Source organism: Oryx dammah, unplaced genomic scaffold (genome assembly GCF_014754425.2).
Source record: "Oryx dammah isolate SB20612 unplaced genomic scaffold, SCBI_Odam_1.1 HiC_scaffold_7, whole genome shotgun sequence".
Lineage (NCBI taxonomy): Eukaryota > Metazoa > Chordata > Mammalia > Artiodactyla > Bovidae > Oryx > Oryx dammah.
In genome coordinates, this window is record NW_024070191.1 from 20,404,720 (window position 1) to 20,430,518 (window position 25,799).

General features: G+C 40.5%; 1 protein-coding gene across 4 annotated transcripts in view; it reads right to left on the reverse strand.

Moving 5' to 3' along the window:
• Positions 1-17,606, reverse strand: part of TUSC3 (tumor suppressor candidate 3) — a 239,010-nt gene extending 221,404 nt beyond the window's left edge. For 3 of the 4 annotated variants that reach the window (XM_040243170.1, XM_040243168.1, XM_040243166.1), the window contains exon 1: positions 16,544-17,606. In XM_040243170.1, the coding sequence (XP_040099104.1) occupies positions 16,544-16,681 (138 nt within the window). In that variant the 5' untranslated portion in view covers positions 16,682-17,606. The remainder of the gene's footprint in view (positions 1-16,543) is intronic. The other variant, XM_040243167.1, reaches the window with a different exon arrangement.
• Between the last annotated feature and the right edge of the window lie 8,193 nt (positions 17,607-25,799).

Consider the following 25,799-nt stretch of genomic DNA (forward strand, 5'->3'; position numbering starts at 1 on the left):
ACTGCAGACATGAAAAAATTTATCTGATACATAAAAATGCTGTAACATCAGGAAATTGGTTTGAGACCTTGGAAGTATGATATGGAGGAAATGAAGGTTACTGTTAACTGCCTAACAATTTCTCTTTTTAAAACTGCAATACTGCCACCTAATCAAAGAAAAAGCTTATATAAAATTTTCAAGATCACAACTGATTCCTTACAGTTTTTGTACCTACAGTGAGTATTCCCCTAATCTCTTAGCTAGATCCTCTTGAGCTACTAAAATGAAAACCTTTCACTGTCCTTAACTTTGCGACCCCATGGACTGTAGCCTGCCAGGCTCTTCTGTCCTTGGGGATTCTCCAGGCAAGAATACTGAAATGGGTTGCCATGCCCTCCTCCAGGGGAGAGAAGGAGGTTCCCAATCCATGGCTCAAACCCAGGTCTCCCTTATTGCAGGCAGATTCCTTACCATCTGAGCCACAGGAAAGCTGTGTGCTCACATAAAAACCTCTGCTCTTGTATGAATCAGACCTTCAAAACCTTAAGTTCTCCATCTTGTTCAGTCACTGTCATCTATGGAACTCTTAGTCACTACTTAGTCATTCATCTTTCTTTTACTCTGAGTATTGAGTAAAGTCCACATAAACAATCTTACCTCCTAGCCTTTCAGCTCTTTATCCTCATCACTTCCAATAACTAACCTCAACTCCAGCCCTTATGAGCAGGGTCTTACCTGGTCTTACCTGGTACAGTTTCACCTCTGCAATGATAAACTGATATAACCCAGTAATGACAAGAACCAGCTCTCCCAGTTTCCTCACTCCGGTTTCCCCTACAACATTCCGACCCTACACTATCACTGGGGCCTTGCTTCTTTCCCCTCTCAGCACGGACGGTCTTTTATCTTCCAAGTCACTCATCCCACAGCATGTCTGTTAACTCCCCGCCACTCTTTCCATCTCCCACCTGAAACCTCCAACCCTGAAGCAATCCAACTCCCTACACTTCTTGTCCCTGCAGTTTCCCTTCTGGGTAAGTTACAGGAAAAGAAAATCAAATAAGCATCATACAAAACTCATGATTTCTCAAATTATCTGACCCTTCCTGTGACTTAACAATGCTTCTTTGTTTTCCTATTCTGTGTAAACTGGGTAATTCTAGGAAAATTACCTGATGCCTATTCTAGCTACTTAAGACTAGTCACTGTCCTAGACAACTTACTCCTCCTTTTCAGTTCACCTTCCATTTCATAGAGGAAACAGTCTCGGCCACCAAAGGAACAAATGTGCCTGCAACTGTACCCCTTCTTTCACCCTCTTCTCTCATCAAAAGGTAAGAGAGGTCACTACTCCTTGTAAACAATCCAAACAGCTTGTATTACAGAGCACTACTGGCTCCAATCTCAGCATTTAAAAAATAAAGGTAGATTTTGCCAACTCATGGGCTGGCAGGGAGACTGTGCTCACCCTCTTCACAGGAGGACCCAGATGATAAGAGTATCCACTGCATCAAACACTCCCAGTCCCCTGCCAGAAGGAAAAAGGCAATGGTGGAGCATGCAGTGACTCTCAGAGCCTCTGCCTGTCACGGACACATGACACCTCTGCTCACATCTCATGAGCCGAAGTCAGTCACGTGGCCAAGCCCGAGTTCGCAGGAGTGGGAAACTGCAATCCTATCACGGGCATGGAAGAAAACCCAACGCTATCTGCAGCTCTGAGAACTGCCGCAGTGCCTATGAAGCTAACCCCACCTGAGTCTCCAGCTCCCACTCCCCTCTCCCCACCTAGCTCTGCTTGGGTTACCTTCTCTCTTCACCTGTCAACCTCTTCTCCAGCTCCCACCCACTTAACTCTCCATCCTTCCCCGGCGGAAGTGCCTGGTAAGAGGCACTGGCTGTCTCCGCTTCCTCTTGACCCACTCAGGTACTCACTCACTCCCTTCCAGTCGCTGGCCCAGCACTGCAGTCAAACGGCACTGGCTAAATCCAAAGGACTCTTACTAGTTTTTGTTTAGCCTGTCGCCATTCACCTCCACTGACCCCTCTCTTGCTGGAACATTCTTCTTCTGTGCCATCCCCTCTGCGGGGCTTCTTCCTAGCTCTCCGGTGGCGCAGCCTTGGTCTCTTCTGCAAGCCTGCCTTCTGGAGGACAGTGACACACTGGTATCCCTGAGAGTCTGCCTTTGCTCTCTGTTTTCACCCTATGTACTCTGGCAGGGTGATTTTTAACCACTAACAAAAATTCAGTTCCTACTGATGCTAATGATTTCCAGAGCAATTTCATCTTCAGCCCAAATCAAAGGTCTGTATTCATACATTCTACCACCTCTCAAACACCTCAGTTGAGATTTCGCCCATGTATCGCACACAGTCTTAGAAGGGAACATTATCTTCCTTCCAAAATCTCATCTTTCTCTTGTTTCCCATTTCAGTAAATAGAATTTCTGTTCTACCAAGAAATGGAGTTCTTATTCTTGCCTTCTTCTTCATCCCACACGCAATCGATCAGCAACAGCTGCCAAGTCCGGCTCACAGAGTTCAAAACTCCAGTGACCATTCTGTATTCTCACTGCCACAACCTGCCGTCAACTCTCATGCCCATTCCTGCCAGAGCCTCTCGAGCAGACTGCTGCTGTTCCTCCAATTTCACATTCCCACCAAAGCTGATTGCCACAGCACTGCCAGAGCAATACTCCTACATGTGAGCCTCATCCTCACCTCCAAGATAGAACCTTTCAATTCCTCCCACTGACTTCAAGGTCAATGCCCACAGGGACCCTTGGGATTTGACTCCAGCTTCCATTCCAGCCTCAAGCCCTGTCACCCCGCCCACCCTGTGCATTCTAAGCCAAGCCCTGTCGACCTGCTTTGAGTCCCCTGAATTTGTTGTACTTTTTCACACTTCTGGACCTTCACAGTACTAGTTGTTCTTCTTAGAACACTCCTTCCTTCATTAAATCATTTCCTATGTGCACCTTCCATCCTAATGGAAATCAACCCTGAATATCCACTGGAAGGGCTGGAGCTGAAGCTTCAGTACTTTGGCCACCTGATGCCAAGTGCCAACTCACCGGAAAAGCCCGTGATGCTGGGACAGAACGAGGGCCAAAGGAGAAGGGAGCAGTGGAGGATGGCAGCTAGGCAGCACTGTCGGCTCAATGCATACGACTGAGCAAACCCAGGAGACTGTGGAGGACAGAAGAGCCTACTGTGCTGCCGTCCATGGGGTCACAGAGACTTGGACCTGACCTAGTGACTGAACACCAAATACTGTGTGCCTTCAGTTTTCAGCTGACCCCAATGTGCTAACCTACCACCACGGCACCCATCAGTTTCCAGTTCATTCATTTCTCACACCACATTGTAAATAACTGTTTTCCTGTCTGAATCTCCTTCTAGGCTAGGAGCAATAGAAAATGTCAGAACAGTGGCTGTCTTATTCGCTACTTTACCTCCAAAAGACTGCATGATACCCGACAAGCAGTATTCATCAACAGATGATTGTTGAAAAAAAGGAACAATAGATCGCATTTCAGAGAAATGTCAGTGACATGGCCCTTTACTCAGTAATGTGTGCCATCTTTTAGGAAGATGACACTCAAATAAACTTATTTTCTATAACTTACTTCAATTATATCTACTTAAAATAATCCAAAAGGACATAATGTGAAAAAAACTACATTATTTAAGAAATCAATAGCCAGAAGAACAATCACAAAATTTAAAAGTCTCCTCTACTTAGGACTTCTGTTATGATTATAATTACTTACAGACAAGTAAGACTAGGAACTCCCTACAATAAAGAAGTTCAGATTTTGGTAAGATATGAGTAAAATAATACAGAAAGGCTCCCTGGCATCATCTACTCTGACATGAAGGAATCCTGTGAAAATGCAAAAACAAAAAAAATGGGCTGTAATCTATGTAAAAATGAGCTAACCTAACTTTACAAAGGAAAACACCACCGTTTCCTTCACCAATTCCTTTTTAGATAATCAAGTATGCTCTTTCTGTTCTGCTAATATGTATCTCGAACCCTAGAGACTGGTACTAATGATGGTACTCAGAAAACTGACTACTTCTTTAAGGTTTCTTATCTATCATGAGTTACTATAGAAACAGTAACTATGCCATACTGAAAACTAGAGTGGTGTACAGAAATAGCTTATTATTTTAATCTGTGGCTTTGTAGATTATATATTTGAAATGGGAAAAGATAAGGCAAGGGTAAAGCTAATTGCTATCTGACAGTCATATAAAAAGAACTTACATAGCTCTGCCACCATTAGTTTTAGTTATCCTCTATGGATCATATAATTCAAACTGTTAAAAACTAGTATTAGTAAAGGTTCTTTATGATAAGGACATTGTATTCAAATCAGAGCAGCACTATTACTAAGATTCAACCTCTAAGACAAAATTACCTTTGATATTTAGCAAAACTACCATAAATCATTCAGATATCATATTTCATATAATTTTACCATCTAAAAAGGATCTAAGCAAATGTTTAATCCAATAGCTTTTAACTTTTTAAAAGTCTAATAAACAGGACAGATGCTCATGCCAGAAAAATCCATTTATGATATAAATGAAAAATGTTTATAATTTCAGAGGGCCAATGGGAAGCTTTTCCTATTTAACCTAGATTCAAACATCCTGATCTTTTTCAATGTTCTCATTTTACAACCGAACTGATGTTTCAAAAGGTTAAGTGCCTGGCCCAAGAGCACAGAGTTTATATCAAAGAACCTGGAACCCACAGTTCATTTTCTGGAACTAACTTTTATTAAACCCTTAACCTTTTGTAAAGTTCACATTTCATTTCCTCTTCAAACCAACTTCAAGTTGGGAATTACTCTAATTTATAAAGAAGGAAACTGTGGTCTAAATAATTTGCAAAGATGAACAATGTGGCTACAATTCACATTACAGGCTTTTCACATTTTCATTCCACTCTATAAAGACTACCCAACAGTAAAATAAGAAGAAAAGACAATGAGAAAGCAAATGAGCAAATTATACAGCCACAGACTTTCAACTGAAGGCCAAAGAGAGGGGACAATTAAAATCAATAGCAAAAAAAAAAAAAAAAAAACCCAGAGGTGACAGTGGCATTCAAATAATCTCTGCTATCCATCAATCTGCTACAAAGCCATGTGTAAAGTCAAGTCGCACAAGTCAAGGCTGATGAACTTTCAAAAAAGAAGGAAACAAGAGTGACGTCAGCATCATGTCAGCATAAGACGACTTTCATTTTATCGTTCCCTCCCCTCAACAACAAAAATTCAGCACCCACTGAAAAATAAAAGTAATTCTGTAAGACCTGAGGAATCCAGAAACCCAAACTGAGCTGACTGGTGGAGCACTATCTCTGTCAGAGCAAACATTCAAAGTCTGGAAAAGGAGAGAATTTACTCACATATGCAGATATCAACGTAAGGAACCAAGGATCACAAAAATCAGGTAAACATGATACCACCAAAGGAGACTAATAAAGCTTTGATAACAGATACTAAAAACGTGCAGATCTAAGAACTGTCAGACAAATTTCTTAAAGAATTTGATTGGCCTACAAGAACATGCAGACAAATGAAATTAGGAACACAATGTTTCAACCAAACGAGAAGATCAACAAAAAAAATAGAAATAAAAACACCAGAAATCCCAGGGTACAAAAACACAATACCTGATCAGAGGAATTCAATAGAGTTGCAAAACCAGACTCAATCACAGAAGAGCTGAATCAGGACAACTGAAATCATCCAGTCAGAGAAACAAAAGATTGAAGAAAGCCTACAGGAATTATGGGACACAATCAAAGGAACAATGCTTGCATTATAGGAATTCCAGAAGGAGAGGAGAAAGAAAAGGGGACAGAAAGTATATTTAATGCAACAACAGAAGAAAACCTGTAGAGGGAAATAGACCTCCAATTCTAAGACGTACAGAGCACGCTAAATATGTTACACCCAAAGAGGGCTTCCCAAGTGGCGCCGTGGTAAAGAATCCAATGGCCAATGCAGGAGATGCAAGTTTGATCCCCGGGTCAGGAAGATCCCCTGATGTAGGAAATGGAAACCCATTCAGTACTCTTGCCGAGACAATTTCATGGACAGAGGAGCCTGGCAGGCCACAGCCTGCAGGTTTGCCAAGAGTTGTACACAACTGAGCATGTACATGGACACAGACACACATACACAGGGCTATACTGAGACACGTAATCAAATGCTGTAGGAAAAGTAACCATGATAAAATGGTTACTGCCAAATCTTGAATCATTTGAAGAAAGTAATGATGACATTCTCAACATCCAATTTAGTAGCAGAATCTGTCACATAAGAAAATATTCATGAAAAATTATGCACATCAAATGTCTTTAAAAGTTTCTTTTGAAATGCCAAATCAATATATGCTACTCATGAAAATTCACTTTGGAAACATAAAACCAACCACAGAACATCCTGGGAATTCAGTCACTAACATAAGCACCAACGTTGGCAATTCATTAAGCACTTATGTTCCAGGCACTATGCTAAATACTTTAGAGGATTATCCCATGAAGGGTCACAACTCTATAGCAGGGACTAACAGACTATCTCTACTTTTCATATAAAGAAGTTGAAGCTTGGAGAGCTTAAGTAATTTGACCAAAGTAGCCTTACTAAGCATTTACCAAGTACAAGGCACTATGCCTGAATATGGAGGATAGAAATATAAAAATAAACCTACAACCCTTCTTCTCAAAGGGCTTGCAGAATAAAAGGAACGACAGACAACAGGCAATAATTCAGCCAAGAGCCATTCAGAAGCAGCACACAGACCACTGATGTGAGCACAGAGCGCATGCATGCTCAGTCACTCCAGTTGTGTCCAGCTCTGATACACTATAAACCCCACGGACTATCGCCCGCCAGGCTCCTCTGCGCATGGGATTCTCCGGGCAAGAACACTGTCATGAGTTGCCATGCCCTCCTTCAGGGAATCTTTCCGCCCCAGAGATCAAGCCCGTGTCTCCTGCGTTGCAGGCAGATTCTTTATCCACTGAGCCACCTGGGAAGCACAGGGTAGGAATTCCTGATTCTAAATGGACAGGAAGGAGTAACCTGTTTAAGTTAACCCTAGAGAGAAGCATGTACCAGTGGTGAGATCTAAAACAGGAGAGTTAGACAAAGCCTCACTCAGGAAAAGCACTCAACAGCGTGAGAAGAACATTGAGTCCATTTTACTGGCATTTAAAACAGTACTCATACAAGACAGCATTGGTTAGAAAGTCCCAGGGGACATCTTCGGCTGGGGTGAAGGAAGAGGTGGCAAAAAAATCACAAGTGAGTAAAGGTTTGAAACCTAGTAAAAGGTGACCTGGTTTCAGACTCTGGCAAACAGTGTGTGAAGATGCTTTACTTAGTGTTAGAGATTGTCAGAGGCACCACTTGGGAAAGAAAGATAGAATAGAAACTTTCATACTTTCTGAATTCATGTAGGTTACAGAGTTCTGTCTTTTGTGACTTTAGGCTCCCCTCAGCCTAAGTTCATTTATTTAAACAACTTGCTAAAGAAAATGATGGCCTAAGTTTATAAATTATGTTCTCAAAGGGGTCAACTCTAAGTATCATTAAAGTTCATAAAAGATCAGTTATGAAAAAACAGACAAACTAATAGTGTAATCAAAATAAAAAAGAGGGGAGAGGCAGAAACAAGGAAGGAGTAACTGAGCATGGGGATAGGGAAATACAACCCTTGTGGCAGGAAAACTCCTTTCTAGTCCCAGCTTTGTTATTTAGCCTGGAATCGGATTTTCCTGCTTTATCATTCTACAGCGCAGTGTTTAAACCTTCCTCGCCCCCACACCCCCCCACACACATCCAGTTACTATCCTCTTGATGATGTGGAGTCCACTGGGCATCAAAGCCCACGACTCAGGCAGCTCTCAGTAGGAAGCCAAGCTGAATCACAGGGCCATCATGATTCTGTTACACCTTAACTCAGTCACTCTTTCTCCCCATAAAGGCTCCAAAAGAGGGAAAAAATGTACAGGAAACAAGCGCAGGACACAGCAAAGCCACCCCACTTTCATGAGTGAGAAAAAGTCTTTTATTCCCTTTGAAAGATTTCACTGTAAAAAAAAAAAAAAAATGAACCAATCAACACTGCACAAAACCAGCTCTTTGAGAAAGGTCCCTGTTTTTCTGCTTAATCGTAACTCAAACGTTAACTGAAAGTTTATTAAAATAAGATCTTTCTTAAAAGAAAATATCTTCCTGAATTTTATTTCTCATATGTTTAAGTTACATATCAACCTATTACATATGTGAAAGCAAAAGGGATAAGTAATTTTTTTTTAAATATTCACACAGAAAGCAGCATACAGCAAATATATCTCAGGTATACTTACTCTCTTCTACTCTTCTTGGGCTAATAGCTTTAAAGGCACATAACAAATTTATGCCTAATTTCTTTCCTACCGTCTTTTGGACATAATTTTTGGAAAGAGACTTTCATTTCATACAATAAAAATGAAATTATTTCAATAAAAGGAACACATGAATATTCACTTCAAAGACAAACACAAACTTCTAATACTGACCACTGATATTCAAAGATTGGCAATGACTATATATACTTAACGGTCCTTCACTAATATTTAATAACTAACTCATATACCAAAGTAATTGTTAGATGACTAAAACATAGTGTAGAAAGAGTTATTTGGAGCAAGACTGTAAACTTACAAGTTGTACAGTCACATATAAAATTCTTAATGCAAGATGACCTTCCTCAGTAGAATGCTTTCAAATACAAAAAATCAGAAAATTCAATTTGAAATGTAAACAATAAGAAGGGCTTCCCAGGCAATGCCAGTGGTAAAGAACCCACCTTTCAATGCAGGAGACATAAGAGAAGCTGCTTCAATCCCTCCAGAAAAGATCCCCTGGAAAAGGGCATGGCAACCCACTCCAGTGTTTTTGCCTGAAGAATCCTATGGACAGAAGAGCCTGGCAGGCTACAGTCCATAGGGTTGCAAAGAGTCAGACACAACTGAAGTGACTTAGCACAAACAATGAGAAGGCTTGTTAACTCAACAAGGAGTCCACAGCAGAGCAATTCCAAGGCTAGTTAAGCCATGCCATCAAGTACCCCTGGCTCTTCCCTCTTTTCTCTCTGCCGTCATGAACTTACTGGTTTTGACCACAGGCTTGTATTTTTGTGGTTCAAGATGAGTTCAGCAACTCAAGCATCACATCCTGATACACACATTCAAAGGAAGAGAGAATTAACCCCACCCCAATCTTGGGTCCTTTACAAAGGAGGAGGAGGAAACTTCCAAAAACCCTACATAATTGCATCATATGCTCACTCCTAAACCAACCATTAGAAAGGTACTGGATAATCGTGATAATCTTTGACGAATGAAAATGACTGCTTAGGGCTTGGGATAGTCCCAATTTCTATTACTTAAATCAAACCAAGGAATACTGTTAACAAAGACAAAGGTAAGGCAAACAAAACTGTCACAACCACCAAGATATTGTGAAGATTATAAACAATTTAAGTGAAATGCCTGGCTACATCTTCTATCTACACTGATGTTTTTTTCATTTCCTGATACAATTTAAGCCTTAATTCTGACTCCCAAGTTTGTTGAATTCACTAAATTACAGGAAGGCTTCTCATTCAACTTAATATTTAATATTAGTAAGCAGAGTTCACAATTTGTCATCAATTTTGTACCTTAAGTTTTACCACAAAAATCCTATGAACTAACTTTCCAATGGTTTGCCTTTTTTCTGGGCAGAGAGGACACAATTTTTCCAAAAGCTGAGTCAAATCATGTTGATAACAGTATTAAGCCACCTCTAAAAATACATATCTAAAATAGACAACAGTTCCATTAAATAAAATCAATACCACAATTTACCTAACCTATAGTGTGGTGTCCCCCTTTTCATTAAACGTAGCTGAGCTCTCACAGTAGCATTCAGGGGAAAGAAACATCCTTTTCCACTTTCAAACATCAAAATATTAATAGGTATCTTCACATAAGCAACCAAAAATGTAGTAACAAAAAAAAATTTTTTTTAATACAGTAACAAATATGTTAGAAAATACTTCCTTTCTTTCTTAACTTTTCTCAATTCATTAATGGCTTCAGGATGCTATGCTTCTAAGTTAGGACTTTTCATCACAGATTTGTGAAACATGCTGTAATATAAGCTCACTGTTGACGCTGACCTTTTTCTTTTTGACATTAAACAGAAGCAGACAACCAGGCAGGTAGGTAGACAGATACCTATTACTACAACAACAACAAAAAGATACTCTCTATTCTTTGTAACACTATTTTGAAGTTTTACAATTCAAACTAAGTCTTTCTGTGTTTTACATCTCTATGTGTAGAATTTTGCAAGACGCTCTCCTTAAATCTATGTACAACTCTGCAAGAAATTATGTGAAGTCAGCCTTTATGTACAGTGTGCAAAACATAAGAGCTACCAAGATATATATATGGCAAGTGATTACTAAATTAGGTTAAAATGTGTTCCCCATAAAACAGCACTGTTAACAGCAATGAGAAAACAGATGGGCAGAGGGCAGGACAGTTTCCCTTTAGATATGCTCAATTTGAGAAGCAGCAGAAATCTGGCAGACAGAAAAAAAAAAAAGAAAACTAGAGAGATTAACAGAAATACTACCTATTTGGTCCACACATGTACATAAGCACACCTACACACACAGAGAGACACACAGTGTTAGATGACAAATACACGTCTGTTCATGACCTACCTGTCCTCTAGCAGGAGAAACGTCACTCTGACACTAAGCCCAAGGTAAATTTTCTGGTGGGATTGGATCATGTTGTTGTTCAGCTGCTCAATCATGTCTCACTCTTTGCAACCCCACGGACTGCAGCACGTCAGGCTTCCCTGTCCTTCATCATCTCCCAGAGTTTCCTCAAATCCATGTCCACCAAGTGGTGATGTCATCCAACCATCTCATCCTCCGTCACCCCATTCTCCTGCCTTCAACCTTTCCCAGCATCAGGGTCTTTTCCAATGAGTGAGCTCTTCACATTGTCTAATACATCAATAAAACCTGGAGGCCACTTAAGGTAGTCACAGCCATACTGATCACTCTTACATCCAAACTCACTGTTTAAGGCCAAAGAAAATGTATGCAAATAAATGTGGCTCCCCCCCAAAAAAAGTTAACAAACACCTGATGAATCTGTGGGTCAAGTTTCACGCTGCTGTCCGCTCCATCTCCGTGTCCTCCATGTGAAGAAAACACCTACAAGGGACTGAGCATGCAGATGCTGTGTCTCTGCACAGAAAGCTATCCTGAAGCGCTCATTTTGACAAAGGTACAGTCCTTTACGTCAGCAGACAGGTCACAGGTTTCTACATAACTTGCAAGCACAGGCACTGACTGTCTTTGTTCTACATTATCTTTTCAGGGATGCCTGTACAGCACACAACTTTGCGACACGGGGTCCCTTCCAGAACACCCAGCAGCCCTGTTGACTTTCTACTTTAATGAAGATGGTGTCTTCCTGTAGAGCTGAAGCCAGCTAAGTTTCTGCCCACTATGAAAGATCTGGTTCCACAAGCTCAAGGTTCTCGTCTGCTCGAAAATTTACATTCCTGGTGTCAGCTGGCCTGTGTCACCGGCACAAACACTGATATTCTGGCAATTCTACCGCTGTAATAAACTGTCCAGCTGTGACCCAGGAGTCCTGTGCCCTCTGCCATTACCCATGAGACTGCAGCAGATGAAACATTCAGTTACTGACAAGCAGTTTTGGTCATACTAAATAAGACCTGTCATCTCCAATTACTCTTCAAGGAGTTACTGTACACAAAATCTAATCTACACGACACAACAATCTGACATCACCATGACTGCTGTACATATGGATACATATCAATGTATAATTACTATACATTTCTTAAAGTTGTACTCATATGTTTACAAGCTATTTCTTCCACCTAAGTTCTCTGCTTAAAGATAAAATCGAAATCCACTGCTTAGTTTCCTCCTTTCCTTACCATTTGCTAAGACAGTAAAGTATTAAGTAACTGGATACTGGATACATACATCTTAGTATAAAATGTGCTTACAGAAGTTATCTCAGAGGCAACTAATACTGTTAGTTCTCTTAAAAAATATGAGTCACTCAATGTTTCATATTGCATGTTCATTGTTATCTACATGTTCTAGCCTGTTAGCTAATCATTTGCTTTGCAGAAAGTATAATATATATTATAGTTGTCCTTCAGTATCTGATGGAAAGACCCTGATGCTAGGAAGATTGAGGGCAGGAGAAGGGAACGACAGAGAATGAGATGGTTGGATGGCATCACCAACTCGGTGGACATAAGTTTGAGCAAACTCTGGGAGTTGGTGATGGACAGGGAAGCCTGGCGTGTGGCAGTCCAAGGGGTCGCAAAGAGAAACGACTGAGCGACTGAACTGAACTGATCTGATGGAAATTAGTTCCAGGATCCAGCAGATACCAAAATCTGAAACTACTCAAGCTCTTTATCCTACCAAATGGTGGGGGGACAGCTGGCCCTTTGTGTCTGCAGATACAGGATCCACTGATATGGAGAGCTGACGGCAGCTACTTTTGATGGTGGCAAAGTCACTAAGTCCAGTGGAAATCATTACAGAATTTGAGCTCTTTTTATACTATTAGAAGAAGTCATTACAGACTGAAACACTTCTAAATGAAGCTGATTAAACAATGTAAGAAACAGAGAAACTGTCAAAATAATGGAAACCTGTGAGACACCAGAAATGCAAATGATATACTATTAAGAAATTAAAGTCTCCTGCAAATCCATACCACTTAACATGAGGATTTAAAAATCAATTAACAAGACTGTATTCAATGTAACTAAGGAAATGGACTATAAAAATCTCTAGATGATTTTCTTTCCCTATTCACTTATTTCTCTTGACTATATTCTTAAATAAAGAACATAGGAAAGCTAACTATATTTAGTGAGTGAAAATGTCTTCGCAAACAAGTATATACAAATATAGACAGACACACACACAGCCATATCACCAATTGTTCCATGATATAAAAACCTCCTTTTGGGAAGTTCTCAAACAATGTAAGAGTTTGGAATTCCCGGTGTTTCAAAATAAAATAAGTAACAATTTATTCCATAAACCATAATTTGGTTATTACAAAGTCAGTTAACTTAGCAAAAAAATTTTAAGTATTTTAGGACTTCATTATGTCTATCCTCTTTCATTTAAATCATGACACATACTTACAGCACCCAAATCAGTGATCATTTGTTATGTGCATCGTACTAAACACTTTAAATTTAGTCTTATTTAATCCCAACAACACTGAAATGTAGGTATTATGTCTGTATTTTTAAGAAACATAACTAAAATCCAGGAAGTTAAGTGATTTAATGTCAAATAATTAGACCAGGTATGAATTGTAACCACACCATCGGTTCTATTAAAAAACCTACAATGGTAACTATTACTGTCATAAATGTGACTTCCTTAAAAGCATCCAGTGTCCAGTTTCTGATTCCAGGTTCAACTGTAGGTTTCCATTTGGATTCCCCAGCACAAAAGAAAACACCATCCATGCCAAGTCAGATGTTCTGGCACTTATGTTTGTAGTATTTATTGTAGTAAATTAAGTTCCAACTGTTGTATTTCTCTGGTTCAATGGTGTCAAATCTCATACTGGGCATCAGGTTCTAATCTAAGCAAAAAACAAGCCAACCAACCACATATGGTCAAAACAACACTGTAATAGTCCTAGAAAAATAAAAACACTTGAGACTAATCACTTTTCAGTATTTCCAATAAAGAATGTTTTTCTCTCAGTATTTGAAGAGACCATAGTTTGTTTGTTTTTTTAATTGAAGGATAATTGCTTTATAGAATTTTGTTTTCTGTCAAACCTCAACATGAATCAGCCATAGGTATACATATGTCCCTTCCCTCTTGAACCCCCTTCCTCTCTCCCTCCCCATCCCACCCCTCTACGTTGATACAGAGCCCCTGATTTGAGTTCCCTGAGGCATACAGCACATTCCCGTTGGCTATCTATTTTACATATGGTAATGTAAGTTTCCATGTTACTCTTTCCATACATTTCACCCTCTCCTCCCCTCTCCCCATGTCCAGAAGTCTGTTCTCTGTGTCTGTTTCTCCATTGCTGCCCTGTAAATAAATTCGGTACCATCTTTCTAGATTCCATATATATGCATTAGTATATGATATTTATCTCTTTCTGACTTACTTCACTCTGTGTAACAGGCTCTAGGTTAATCTACCTCACTAAGACTGACTCAAAGTTGTTCCTTTTTATGGCTGAGTAATACTCCACTGTGCCTATGTACCACAACTTCTTTATCCATTAGGTTGCTTCCATGTTGTAGCTTTGTAAATAGTGCTGCAATGAACACTGAGGTACATGTGTCTTTTTCAATTTCGGTTTCCTCGGGGTATATGCATGCCTAGGAGTGGGACTGGTTGGTCATATGGTGGTTTTATTCCTAGCTTTTTTTAAGAAATCTCCATACTGTCTTCCCTAGTGGCTGTATCAATTTACATTCCCACCAACAGTACAAAAGGGTTCCCTTTTCTCCACACCCTCACCAGCATTTATTGTTTGTAGACTTTGATGGTGGACATTCTGACAGATGTGAGGTGATATCTCATTGTAGTTTTAATTTGCATTTCTCTAATGAGCAATGTTAAGCATCTTTTCATGTATTTGTTAGCCATCTGTCTGTCTTCTTTGGAGAAATGTCTGTTTAGGACCATAATTTTGTAACTGAGCATCAGAAAGAGAACTAGACTATGTTTCAGAAATATGCATGCTCATTGCCGTTTCCTTCTCCAGGGGATCTTCCCAACCCAGGGATAAAACCCAGGTCTCCCACATTGCAGGCAGACTCTTTACCGACTGAGCCACCAGGGAAGCCACTTATACTAAATTAATGCTTGTTGTCACATGTTAAAGTAGTCATACTTAGAGATGCTAAGATGCTTTGAAGATGTACACTTTTCAGACTTCTTTTGGGGCTTTTTTTCTTTCAATTGCAAGTAACCATAGTCACAGAAATCTTTCTAGGAGACAAATCGTAAGAATTTTCCTGGAGTTCCTCATCGTTTTAATTGCCCTCTGCTCTGGTAATTCACACAAAAACTACTTTTCAAATCTCCTCCTTTTCTCAAGAAAAACTATGAAATCTAAAATTCTAAGAATGTGTATAAATACCAAGCGGTGGGGGGGGGGGGTCATTATATTTGTAAATACAGTCTTAACAGCGGTTCTTCACCAAAAATCTTACCAGAACTCCACCAAGAATTTCGCTAAGGCCTATTTTCATGTTAAAATTTAAAAAGTTAAAGGAAGAAAATATTTTAATCCAAAATTGTTTCAAGCAAAGAGTAAAGAGAACCAGAATTATTTTGTGTGTGAGGATGTTTTTTCACGCTCTCAACGCAGTTATCAAGAAAGTTGCCCTAACGTTTGAAACCAGAATTAGAGCCAGGTGTATGTAAATAAAACTTCACCGGGAAAAACCATTTTGAAAAAACCTCATTAAATATGAGGAGATGCTCTCAGTAAAACGACGTACAATTAGAAACCTTACTCACATCTCATTTTTTTTTCTAATCCTTATAGATGGAGCATCCAAGGTAAAAGTTATCCAAGGACAACTGAAATTCACAAATAACTAGACAGTTACTTTAAATACAATCAGTTACTTCAATCCTCGCCCTCGTCAAAGCTGTGCGTGTGTGCTGTGTTCCTCAGTCCTGTCGCCACGCCACGAAGCCCACCAGGCTCCTCCGTCCATGGGATTTCCCAAGGAAGCTTCTGGAGTGAATCGCCATTTCCTCCTCCAGAGAATCTTCCCGACCCAGGGATCGAATCGAGCCTCCTCTGGCTCCTGCACTGACCCGCGAATTCTTTACCACTGAGCCACCAGAGAAGCCCCTCATCAAAGTTATCAGAGAGCTAAGACTGAGGTCAGGTGATCTGAATTTCGCAAACAAATGTGTGCAACCTAAATAACGTGAGGTTACTGGCACAATTATACCGTGATTTTAACCTAAGGAAAAATACACAGCTTTACAAAGGTTTAATAAAACACAGAATAACTTTAAACACAGTCTCAATATGCTCTGTTGCCTCCTAAACGGATAACGAAGGGCGCAAGATAAGGAACACAAGGAACAAACCGTTCCTTCGATGCAGGCTTCAAATACTCCTAAACGGTATTTTCACATCCAACACACCCCTTTTTACTGACTCAGGGGCCCCGAAGCTTAGCCTTCAACTAAGGGTCAAAAGCGCGCCGTGACCTAAGAGCGAGGGGCTTGGCGTTGTTTTCTGAGGAAGGACATGACAACCCCACTTTTGAAACTGTGGGGCTCAAAGGACATGCGCAAAGGCCTGCCCGCAGACTCCGCCAGCCCCCCAAAACCAGCCATCGCCCACGCCCCGCGGCCCATCTGCCTAGCAACGCGGCCCGCCCAGGAATGCCCCCGGGATTCGTCCTACCTCCTTTTTCTTCTGTCCTCCGCCGAGCTGGATGCACAGGAGCAGCAGGAGGAGGAGGAAGGGGAAGCTCCCGGCGGGGAGATACCGCGGCCGCCGCCCCGCCTGCCTCCGGCGTGAAGGAGCGCCCCTGGCACCCATCGCCGCAGGGCAGTGTCTCCTCCACGCGCGGTAACCGTGCGCGCCCAGCTCCTACCGGCGCCCTATACCTGCCAGGCCAGCCTCCGGGAGCCCCCTGCCCGTGCCCCCGTGGATGCCTACGGCCTCGCGGGGCAGTGGGGAACCAGCGGAGGACGCTGAGGAGAACACTGACGGCGCATCCGGTTCACCGGGAGAGGAGACCTGGAAAGACCCGGGATGGGGCAGGAAGTGGGCGTGGCCAGGGGGCCTCGGCGAGCTGCGCGGCGCGGCGCACGCAGCCCACGACCTGCGGGAGACCCGCGCAGCGGCGGAGGGCGTGGTCCTCTACGCGGGCTCGCCCATCGGAGCCCGGGGCTGACCTGCCGCTGAAACCAGCACCTGCTCCCGGCGATATGCAAGGGTCCTGTTTATCCAACGCTCTACCTGGAACCAGAGACATACATAATAAAATCGCCTTCTTCGGTGATAGAGAAGATGTCTGAGGAATTAGTAAGGATCTGGTCCTTCTAGCTCATGGCAACCCTCTGATCTCCTTGGGACGTTTTTACTCAAAAATAGTTCAGAGAATTGAATGATATTGTGATCAGAGTATTCTATAACAGTATCTATTCCTACTTGTTGTGAACATAGTTTCTTAGCATGTAACATGAAAAAAACTTTAAGAACAAGTGATGCTGCATATTATCTCCTTCTAACAATGATTATTTATCCACAGGTACATAAACTAATTTTTAAATGCTTTATCTTTACAAGTAATGTTTTCTCGATACAGTTTTGCTTTTCATGTTTATTAGTTTTCTCAAATTCATCATACATGTTATTTTGATAAATTGGATACTACTAATAACTAATGATAACAGTACAAAACATAAATTTTAATATAGCCTTATGGTCACAGAAGTTTGTTTAAATCAAATTTCAATTTATACAACCCTTTTTGCAGAGAAGAATGACTTTCCAGCATAAAAAAAAATCATTAAAAGACTTCCAAGCATAAAAAAGTTATATTAGGATAAAATTCTATCAGATTATACTGCCTCTGGGAGAGTAAATGGATTGAACCACCTTGAAGAACTGTTTGGCAGTATCTGCTAAAGCTAAATACACCTAACCAAGATCCCAAAGTTCCACATGAGCATATATTCACTGAGTGACGTGTACAAATTTGGATAGCTGCTTTATTCAAAAAAGGCCCAAGCTGCAAAGAGACCAAATATCCATCAACAGTAAAATAGAGAAATAATTTGTGATACAGTAACACCATATAACAGTAGAAACAAAGTAATGACATTTATGCATGTTAATATATGGAATGAATTTTACAACATAAAGATCCACACACAAAAGTAATATATTAGGGTTTGTAGAAATAAAGATCGAGATCAACCAGATGAGAATAGGCAAAGGCTGCTTATTCAGTGCTTGCAACATCAAGTGACTCCGCTGACGTCACTTGAGCTTGTGCACAGACTCAAGGCAGGCAGATAAGTAGGAGACAGCGGTGGAAAGAGAGGAAGGCTTCAGGTGTGCTATGATTGGAGGCTGTAGACATGACAAAAGCTATAGGTGAAGCTAACTAGAAAAGGGAACTCCTTATGTGACTGCTTAGGGATGCGTATTTGGCTTTCTGTAGTTAGCCTTAAGTTGGAGGCATGGCCGAAAATTAGGGAGACTGTCAATTATTAATCAAGTACTGGCCATTTGGGATCCATTGTTAGAGAAGTCCTGGTTTGTTCTTGAAAAGTGAAAGTCGCTCAGTCATGTCCAGCTCTTTGCAATGCCATGGACTAAACGGTCCATGGAATTCTCCAGGCCAGAATACTGGAGTGGGTAACCTTTCCTTTCTCCAGGGGATCTTCCCAACCCAGGGATCTAACTCAGGTCTCCCTCAGTGCAAGTGAATTCTTTACCAGCTGAGAGCCACAAGAGAAGGCCATTAACAAACAATAAAGTGTTAACTTCCCTGTTGGTCCAGAGGCTAACACTCTGTGCTCCCAATGCAGGGGGCTTGGGGCTTGGGTTTGATCCCTGGTCAGGGAACAAGATCCTACATGCTGCAACTAAAACCTGGACAGCCAAATAAATAAATATACATTTTAAAAAGAGGTGGTCCAGAGGTTAAGATTCTATACTCCCAATGCAGGGGGCTTCAAGCTTCAGTTTGACCACTGGTCAGGAAACTAGATCCCACATGCTGCAACTAAGATCCTGGATACTGCCACTAAAACCTGGACAGAAAATCCATGAATATACATTTTAAAAAGAGATCTAATAGTTCAGTTAGTCATGTCCGACTCTTTGCGACCTCATGGAATGCAGCACACCAGGCTTCCTTGTCCTCACCAACCGCTGAAGCTTGCTCAAAGTCATGTCCATCGAGTCGGTGACGCCGTCAAACCAGCTCATCCTCTGTTGTCCCCTTCTCTTCAATCTTTCCCAGCATCAGGGACTTTTCCAGTGAGTCAGTTCTTCGCATCAGATGGCCAAAGTATTGGAGTTTCAGCTTCAGCATCAGTCCTTCCAATGAATATTCAGGACTGATTTCCTTTAAGATGGACTGGTTGGATCTCCTTGCAGTCCAAGGGACTCTCAGGAGTCTTCTCCAACACCACAATTCAAAAGCATCACTTCTTCATCACTCAGCTTTCTTTATGATCCAACTCTCAAATCCATACATAACTACTGTAAAAACCAGAGCTTTGACTAGACGGACCTTTGTTGGCAAAGTAGTGTCTCTACTTTTTAATATGTTGTCTTTTTAATATGTTGTCTTGATTGGTCAGGGGCTTCCCTGGTGGCTCAGAGGTTAAAGCATCTGCGTCCAATGCGGGAGACCTGGATTCGATCCCCGGGTCAGGAAGATCCCCTGGAGAAGGAAATAGTAACCCACTCCAGTGTTCTTGCCTGGAGAATCCTATGGACAGAGGAGCCTGGCAGGCTACAGTCCACGGGGTCACAGAGAGTCAGACACGACTGAGCAGCTTCACTTCACTTCACTTCTAGACTGGTCATACCTTTTCTTCCAAGAAGCAAGTGTCTTTTAATTTCATGGCTGCAGTCAGCCATCTGCAGTGATTTTGGAGCCCAAGAAAATAAAGTCTCTCACTGTTTCCATTGTTTTCACACCTATCTGCCATGAAGTGATGGGACTGGAGGCCATGATCTTCATTTTTTGAATGTTGAGTTTTAAGCCAGCTTTTTCACTCTCCTCTTTTACTTCCATCAAGAGGCTCTTTAGTTCCTCTTTGCTTTCTGCCATAAGGGTGGTGTCATCTGTTTATCTGATATTATTGATATTTCTCCAGGTAATCTTGATGCCAGCTTGTGCTTCAACCAGCCTGGCATTTCGCATTATATACTCTGCATGTAAGTTAAATAAGCAGGGTGATAATATACAGCCTTTCGTACTCCTTTCCCAATTTTGAACCAGTCTGTTGTTCCATGTCCAGTTCTAATTGTTGCTTCCTGACCTGCATACAGATTTCTCAGGAGGCAAGTCAGGTGGTCTGGTATTCCCATCACTTGAAGAATTTTCCACAGTTTGTAGTGATCCACACAGTCAAAGACTTTGCTGTAGTCAATAAAGCAGGAGTAGATGTTTTTCTGGAACTCTCTTGCTTTTTTGATGATCCAACGGATTTTAGCAATTTGATCTCTAGTTCCTCTGCCTTTTCTAAATCCAGCTTGAACTTCTGGAAGTTCATGGTTCATATACTGTTGAAGCCTGGCTTGGAGAATTTTGAGCACTACTTTGCTAACGTGTGAGAGAGTGGAATTGTGTGGTAGTTTGAACATTCTTTGGTGTTGCCTTCCTTTGGGATTGGAATGAAAACTGAACTTTTTCAGTCCAGAGGCCACTGCTGAGTCTTCCAAATTTGCTGGCATTGAGTGCAGGACTTTCACAGCATCATCTTTAGGATTTGAAATAGCTCAACTTGAATTCCATCACCTCCACTAGCTTTGCTCCTAATGACACTTCCTAAGACCCACTTGACTTTGCATTCCAGGATGTCTGATTTTGGTGAGTAATCACACCATTGTGGTTCTCTGGGTCATTAAGATCTCTTTTGTATAGTTCTTCTGTGTATTGTTGCCACCTCCTCTAAATATCTTCTGCTCTATTAGGTCCATACCATTTCTGTCCTTTTTGTGCCCATCTTTGCATGAAAATTTCCCTTGGTATCACTAATTTTCTTGAAGAGACCTCTAGTCTTTCCCATTCTATTGTTTTCCTCTAATCCTTTGTATTGTGAGGAAGGCTTTATTTCTCCATGCTATTCTTTGGAACTCTGCATTCAGATGGGTATATCTTTCCTTTTCTTCTTTGCCTTTAGCTTCTCTTCTTCTCTCAGCTCTTTGTAAGGTTGTTTCCTCAAACAACCATTTGTCATTTTGCATTTCTTTTTCTTAGGCATGGTCTTGATCACTGCCTCCTGTACAATGTCATGAACCTCCGTCCATAGTTCTTCAAGTACTCTCTGTCAGATCTAATCCCTTGAATCTATTTGTCACTTCCACTGTAAAAGTGTAAGGGATTTGATTTAGGTCATACCAGACAGCCATTTTGCTTTTTTGCATTTCTTTTCCATGGTGATGGTCTTGATCCCTGTCTCCTGTACAATGTCAGGAACCTCTGTCCATAGTTCATCAGGCACTCTATCAGATCTAGTCCCTTTAATCTATTTCTCACTTTCACTGTATAATCATAAAGGATTTGATTTAGGTCATACTTGAATGGTCTCATGGTTTTCCCTACTTTCTTCAATTTAAGTCTGAATTTGGCAATAAGGAGTTCATGATCTTAGCCACAGTCAGCTCCCGGTCTTGTTTTTTCTGATTGTATAGAGCTTCTCCATATTTGGCTGCAAAGGATATAATCAATGGACAGGGAGGCCTGGCGTGCTGCAATTCATGGGGTCGCAAAGAGTCGGACACGACTGAGCGACTGAACTGAACTGAACTGAACTGAACTGAACTGACTTTCAGTATTCACCGTCTGGTGATATCCATGTGTGGAGTCTTCTCTTATGTTGTTGGAAGAGGGTGTTTGCTATGACCAGTGCATTCTCTTGGCAAAACTCAGTTAGCCTTTGCCCTGCTTTGTTTTGTACTCCAAGGCCAAATTTGCCTGTTACTCCAGATATCTCTTGTCTTCCTACTTTTGCACTCTAATCCCCTATAATGAAAAGGACATCTTTTGGGGGTCTTAATTCAAGAAGGTCTTGTAAATTCATAGAATCATTCAACTTGAGCTTCTTCAGCATTACTGATTGGGGCATAGATTTGGATTACTATGATAAGCTTCCATAAGCCTCTTATCCTTATCCCTCAGAGGGCAGACAGAATGAAAACCACAATCACAGAAAACTAATCAAACTATCACATGGACCACAGCCTTGTCTAACTCAATGAAACTATGAGCCATGCCTGGTAGGGCCACCCAACACGGATGGGTCATTGTGGAAAATTCTGACAAACGTGGTCCATTGGAGAAGGGAATGGCAAACCACTTCAGTATTCTTGCCATGAGAACCCCATGAATAGTATGAAGAGGAAAAAAAAGATATGACACTGAAAGATTTGACATTTAGCAACTGTTAAATATACAACACAATAGTTATTAGAACTAAGCAGTCTAGTCCAACTTAAAGCAACCTGCTTTATTGGGTTATGATAGATAAGAGGTTGGTTTCCTGAGCAAGCTGCTACAGGTTGTGGATCCAACCTCTATTTTTATATATGATCTGGCCGTTGTTGGTTATTATGTTTATTATCACAGATTAGAAGTCAGGATAGTGAAAGAGGTCCCAAGAGAAAACTCTGTGATGCTAAAAATTTTCTATGACCTATTTTTTGATATGAATGCTGCTTATTATGTGAATAGATGCTCTTCATAAAAATCTATTGACCAGAAACTTATGATGTATTTATGTGTATTATATCTCAATACAAAAGTTACTTTTTAATAAAGAATTTTATGAAAAACATATATTTAAAATCCCTTGGAGGCCACAGGCTGAAAATACAAGTTCAGAATGATAAAAATGTAATATAAACTATTCAACTGTTAAAAAGAAGAGCTCCTTTTTGTTTGTTAATTTTTAATGGATAACGATGACCATTATTTCTATACTTTAAAAATATTTAAAAGAATGCTGTGACTTTTATTTTTTAGATGTCAGTATTTAAAACTTGTGGGAAATGGTTTCTTTTTTTTTTTTTGGAAATGGTTTCTTTGCAACTATTTAAACTTAGGATGAAAATGTTTAGATATTTGCTTTAAAATGCACAAAAGGAAATCTGGTCTTCCGTATTTAGAGAGATAGTATCAAAGCATTTTTGAAGACTAAATTCTGGATATTCTGGCCTCGTCACTGTTGCATCCTTTTGCAATAATAACATTGTCTATAGTCCTTGCCTTTCAAAATCTTGCCCATCTTTCCGTGAACAACTCAGATATCACCTCTTTGTGATTCCTGATTCCTAGCCAGCAGTAGTCAATGTCTCCTTTTTCTTCCATAGATATTTGTAAGTTGCTTATATAAAAACACATATTTAGCATTTGATATAGTTGTCAGAAAATACAAGATATACATTAATATTAATTATGTCATAATTAAAACTAAGGATAAAAAATTATATTTTAGTGCTTCTCAAAGCACTAAAATAAACAATTATGATTATGAGATCTTAACTGTTCTTTCAAAATAAGCAATCTTTTCAAAAATGATTTGAAAAGACAAAAAAGTGTGATGAAAATGAACTGTTAATCTAGGCACAAAATAACAGGTGATTTTACAAAAGAGTTTAAATTTATAATTTAACTCTTCTGTACATTATTCTGGAAGAAATATGTATATGGTAAATGATTTACTAACATATCTTCCTATATATGTACTTAAGGTATAAAATGCATAAATCTATAAATTCAACCTTTTAACTGTAGGTTTAAAATATAACCTATCAATATATTAGATAAAACAATGTATATATCATATAAATGTACTATATTAAAAAACTATGATAACTTTCCTAATAAACAGAAAATTGTATGCATTATTTTGTATAATATTTGTCTAACTCTATAATCAGAGGGCCTGAAATAGTCAACCATTTATATTAAATACCTCTTCAACTAAAGTAGCTACTTTTCTTTCCTTCAGATACAAGAGAAAACTAGAAGATGGAAAAGTAAGAAGTGTTTAGGTATCTTTTCTTCAAAAGCACTTATTTCTTAAGGCACTAGTTTTATAGTAAAGCAGCAAAAACCACTCTATGCATACATGCACACATGCATATATATAATTCACAGATATTTGCATATTTGGCCTATCAGCTATTCTAAGTAAGGGTAAATTAAAATTATGTTTACTGATTGTGATATTGTGATTTATAAGAAGTATATATTAGGCCTTCCTCCTGTAAATGGCACAGGGTTCCTAAAACCCTTGGAACTTCCTAAGTGATGAGAGTGAAAGAAGTGTCTTTTGTATTAATAACATCGGTAAGATGAGATCTGGAAAGCACTTAAGAATGGGGCTAGTTGCCAGGAGAACCCAGGAGGTGACTGAAGAAACTTTGTTGAAACTTTCAGTCTCTCCATCTGACCTCTGGCGGGGGAGGAGAGAAAGAGACTAGAGGTTAAATCAATCCCAGATAACAGTAATTTAAGCAACCATGCCTACCTAATAAAAGCCAGAGTTCAGCGAGCTTCTGGGTTGGTGAACACATGGAGATTTGGGGAGAAGGATGCACTTGGAGAGGACATGGGAGCTCTACTCACCTTAGCTCATCCCTATCCCTATGCATCTCCTCCATGTAACTGTTCCCAAGTTACATCCTTTTCTAATAAACCTAACATGTAAAATCCATAATAAGTAGTAAGATTGCCGGGAGAAATATCAATAACCTCAGATATGCAGAAGACACCACCCTTATGGCAGAAAGTGGAGAGGAACAAAAAAGCCTCTTAATGAAAGTGAAAGAGGAGAGTGAAAAAGTTGGCTTAAAGCTCAACATTCAGAAAATGAAGATCATGGCATCTGGTACCATCACTTCATGGGAAGTAGATGGGGAAACAGTGGAAACAGTGACAGACTTTATTTTGGGGGGACTCCAAAATCACTGCAGATAGTGACTGCAGCCATGAAATTAAAAGACATTTACTCCTTGGAAGGAAAGTTATGACCAACCTATATAGCATACTGAAAAGCAGAGACATTACTTTGCCAACAAAGTTCCGTCTAGTCAAGGCTATGGTCTTTCCTGTGGTCATGTATGGATGTGAGAGTTGGACTGTGAAGAAAGCTGAGCACCGAAGAATTGATGCTTTTGAAATGTGGTGCTGGAGAAGACTCTTGAGAGTCCCTTGTACTGCAAGGAGATCCAACCAGTCCATTCTAAAGGAGATCAGTCCTGGGTGTTCATCGGAAGGAATGATGCTGAAGCTGAAACTCCAATACTTTGGCCACCTCATGCGAAGAGTTGACTTATTGGAAAAGACCCTGATGCTGGGAGGGATTGCGGGCAGGAGGAGAAGGAGATGACAGAGGATGAGATGGCTGGATGGCATCACTGACTCGATGCACATGAGTTTGGTTGAACTCTGGGAGCTGGTGATGGACAGGGAGGCCTGGCGTGCTGTGATTCATGGGGTCGCAAATAGACATGACTGAATGACTGAACTGAACTGAATGCTTAATAGCCTATTAAGTAAAATGCTTCCCTGATTCTATAAGACACTCTAGCAAATCAATATGATTCAGATCATTGGAACTTACAATTTATGGACTACCACTTAGTAAAGAATTCGCCTGCAATGCAGAACACCCGGTTCAATTCCTGGGTCAGGAAGACCCCCTGGAGAAGGGATAGGCTAACCCCGCCGGTACTCTTGGGCTTCCCTGGTGGCTCACCTGGTAAAGAATCCACCTGCGATGCGGGAGACCTGGGTTTGATCCCTGGGTTGGGAAGATCCCCTGGAGAAGGGAAAGGCTTCCCACTCCAGTATTCTGGCCTGGAGAATTCCATGACTGTACAGTCCATGGGGTCTCAAAGAGTCAGATATGACTGCATGACTTTCACTCACTTAGAAGCACAGATGTTAACCTCAGTTTGT